Genomic DNA, 3,541 nt, shown 5'->3' with positions numbered 1-3,541 from the left:
GATGTGAGCTGCGATGGAGCGCGTGATACCAAACCCCACAGAGGGTAGGCGACGATGGAACGCATCTCGCATATAGGCTTAGCTCTTAATGCAAGTCACTTGACGCAGGGGCCTGCCGCCTCTGTCTCTTCTCATATTGTTTACTGCTCTCTAATAATCAAACACTCTGAGATTACTTGCTTGCTAACTTTGCCCACCGATGGATCGACCACATCTTCTCTTTACATCACGTCGGGCCCCATGCACGTATGCCCATGATTATCTCTCCGCCCTGAACCGCCTTTCCGGATGGTTGGAGCGACGGCTATAAACTTCCCCGTTCTCCCAAACCATCTTCCCTTTGATCTCCTGCTCCCAGACCACTTTCCTCTCGACCAAAGTAACAACGAGCTGCTGCCAGCCAGTGTGTCTGGTGTGGCGTTGTGGTTGGCTTCCTTAGCCAAAGCCCCAAAGCACAAAAGCCTCTAGAACAAGCTAGGACAGGGACAGTCAGTGCCGGTTGATTTTGCCATTCGTCCTCCTCCTCCTCGTCGACGCAGATAGATGCGTAATGGGAGCAGCAGAAGCTGTTGCTCTTCTTCTCCGGTGGCTGTGGGGTTGCAACAAGTGCTTGGCTCGCAGGCTCCTGCTCATGGCTGGTGGTACGGACAGCTGCTTCGTCCGGTGGCCATGCAAGAGCGGGTGATGCCGATGTCGCCGCTGCTCCATGGACTCTTCTCTCTGAATTTTCTGCTCCTCGTCGTCTACCTCCTGCTTTTCCTCCTCGCCAAACTCTTCAATCGCCTCTGCCGGGCAAGGTTAGTACGCAGTGTGAAACTGTCAGCCAAGTTTGGGTAGCTAGCTGCTGATCAATTCAGTGATCTTCATCTTCTTGTGTATTACTGAAAGTTCATTTGTAGTGTGAGCAGGGATCATGGCCGTGACAGCCGTGCAGATAAATCTTCCCGGAGAGAGGAGGCCGACATCGCCGGGGGAGCAGAACCGCATAGGGCGGACTCGCTATTCTGGTTCGACGAGGCCCTGCTTGTCGACGAAGGAAAGGATCACCTGTCGTACAGTAGCGCAGCTGCGCATTGCTTGGAGGAGGTGGCCGAGAACTGCACCTTTCCCGCTACCGCACCCACCGACCGCACCTCGTTCTCACCGCGGCGGGATCACCGGTGCGACGACGTTGCTGCTACTACTGCTGTCGACAATGGCCGTGCACAACGAAGGGCCAAGGACATTCCGATGACCGTCACCTTTGCCGTTGCCGACGACATCCCCACGGCGGCGCCAGGCGGGTGTCGGCAGGATATTCCGGTCGCCGCGTCACCGGAGAATGTTTCCGTCCAAGGCAAGCAATCTCCTGGCTGGCTACATTCCATTCCACGGATTCCATTCTAATGTACTGTATCGTACTGTCGCTTCTTTTATCAGTCATTTCAGCTGATCTTTTCCACACTTGACAGTTTCAGAGAAACCAAAAATCAGAGGGGAAGACGATCGCGACGGGCATGAAGAGGAGGAGGAGGACGACAACCAGGCCGGCTTACCAGACGTGAAGCGGTTCGTCAACAGCAATGCGGTGGCCGATACGAAGAATCTTCTGCTGCCCGAGGGCGGCGCGGCCGTGGGTGCACGGCTACTACGGCCGCGGCGCGAGGAGGAGGCCGACGGGGACAGCAGCTGCCGGTTCGGTGCGTCGACGCTGACGAGCGAGTCGACGTCCAAGAGCTCGGTGGAGTGGCAGAGCTCCGCGGTGGCCAAGGACGCCTACTCGGACCTCTTCTCGTCATCGTCGCGCCGGAGCTCGGCGCGGTGGGAGTCCTACACGCTGTTCCGAAAGTACGACGAGGACATGGTCTACTTCCACCGCGTCGGCGCTCAGAAGCTCACCGAGACAGGTACCTACACTACGCTGTTTCTTTCTTTACTCAAAGTTTGTTTCCGCGTTAAGTTTTTGATTTGCTCATCATCATCGCCACCAAATATTCCCCAAGTAGCTATCATCACCTAAGACCAACTTTTGTTGGCAAGAAGCTTAGGGTTGCCCCATTTCCCCGGTTCTCTGCCACGCTTTTCACGACATTTGTGGGCTCGATCAAGAATTTTTACTACACATTCAACGATGCATGTAATAATCTAATCCGACAAAAAGTTACGAAATCCAAGACACAAGATGTCCATCAGCAAATTGCATTTGAAACAAATTTAAAGTGTGTGCTCATCTTGTGCATATGCATGCATGGTGCAGAGTCGTTCAGGTCGATCAAGTACCAGCCGCGGTCCATGTCGCAGCGGATCACGCACAAGCTGTCCATGGCGCCGACGCCGCCGCCGATCGGGCTGCGCGACCCGTACCCGGAGCTGGAGCGGGTGTACGTGGCCCAGATCTGCCTCACCTGGGAGGCCCTCAACTGGAACTACACCAGCTTCCGGCGTCACAACGGCGGCGGCGGTGGCGGGACGATGACGATGCTGGAGGACCGGTGCTGCCCGGCGCGTGTCGCGCAGGAGTTCCAGCAGTTCCAGGTTCTGCTCTATCGCTTCATCGAGAACGAGCCCTTCGAGCACGGCCGCCGGCCCGAGATATACGCCAGGATGAAGAACTCCTCGCCCAAGCTGCTCCTAGTCCCAGAGTTCAGAGGTACCTCTGTCGGCCATTGATCTGCATGCTCTGCAATCTTGTACTGAGTTCTAATCCAAATTTTCTCACGACTGATGGACACTTGTGCAGAGGAGGAAGACGAGAAGGATGATCTGATATCTGCGGTGCAGTTCCTGCACATACTGGAGGAGTCGATCAGGACGTTCATGGCGTTCCTGCGAGCCGATAAGAGGAGCCACTACCAGATGTTCAGGGAGATGGTCCGGCGGCGGGCGAGCGCCGCCGACCAGACCATAGTCATCGCCCTCAAGAAAGCCAACAAGACCGTGAGTGGTCATCCCTAATCAAACATCTGTGATGTACCGCAATGATCAAATTTATTCTTAAAAAATGATCAAATCATCTGAATATTGTGAGTGTGTTTGTGTGCAGAAGAAGAACAGGCTGAAGGACGTGACGAGGCCGCGGCGGTGCCTGAAGCGGAGCAAGGCGAGGGACGACGAGGTGGTGCCAGTGCTTCTCGGCCTGATCGATCTCAAGGTGGTGGCCAGGGTGCTGCGCATGCCGGAGATCACCGACCAGCAGCTGCACTGGTGTGAGGAGAAGATGAACAGGGTCAGGGTCGACGTGCGCCAGGGCAAGCTCCAGAGAGACCCTTCCCCTCTCTTCTTCCCTGCACACTGACATATGCACCTCCATGGATGGATCTCGCTACGTACACTTTTGACTGTAAACTACTTTTCTTTACTTCGTTTACCTTATCTTTTTCTTTTCTTTTTCCTGATGTAGTCAAAAGATAAAGTTGGGTTTGCGTAGACACGATCGAGAATATGCAACGCACTCAGCGTCTAGCTAGTAGCACTGTGTACAAAAAGTCAGATTCAGAGAAGACGATGTTGTAAAGGCGTAATGTATATCTATCGACAGAAAAATAAGATCAGTCTTTCGATA

At 54.4% G+C, this 3,541-nt stretch overlaps 1 protein-coding gene across 2 annotated transcripts; it reads left to right on the top strand.

The window, feature by feature from the left end:
• Positions 1-332: 332 nt before the first annotated feature.
• LOC127340940 (uncharacterized) lies at positions 333-3,541 on the top strand. Of its 2 annotated transcripts, none has more exons than XM_051366709.2 (6): positions 333-797; positions 909-1,336; positions 1,452-1,886; positions 2,237-2,629; positions 2,720-2,916; positions 3,023-3,541. In XM_051366709.2, exons 1-6 carry the CDS (start codon positions 544-546, stop codon positions 3,272-3,274), a joined length of 1,959 nt encoding a protein of 652 aa, XP_051222669.1. In that variant the 5' UTR covers positions 333-543; the 3' UTR covers positions 3,275-3,541. The 2 variants fall into 2 exon arrangements, with proteins under 2 accessions (XP_051222669.1, XP_051222668.1); XM_051366708.2 differs by having other exon boundaries at positions 900-1,336.

Source organism: Lolium perenne, chromosome 3 (genome assembly GCF_019359855.2).
Source record: "Lolium perenne isolate Kyuss_39 chromosome 3, Kyuss_2.0, whole genome shotgun sequence".
Classification (NCBI taxonomy): domain Eukaryota; kingdom Viridiplantae; phylum Streptophyta; class Magnoliopsida; order Poales; family Poaceae; genus Lolium; species Lolium perenne.
The sequence above is the reverse complement of the archived record's forward strand: the minus strand, read 5'-3'. Positions and strand labels throughout refer to the sequence as shown.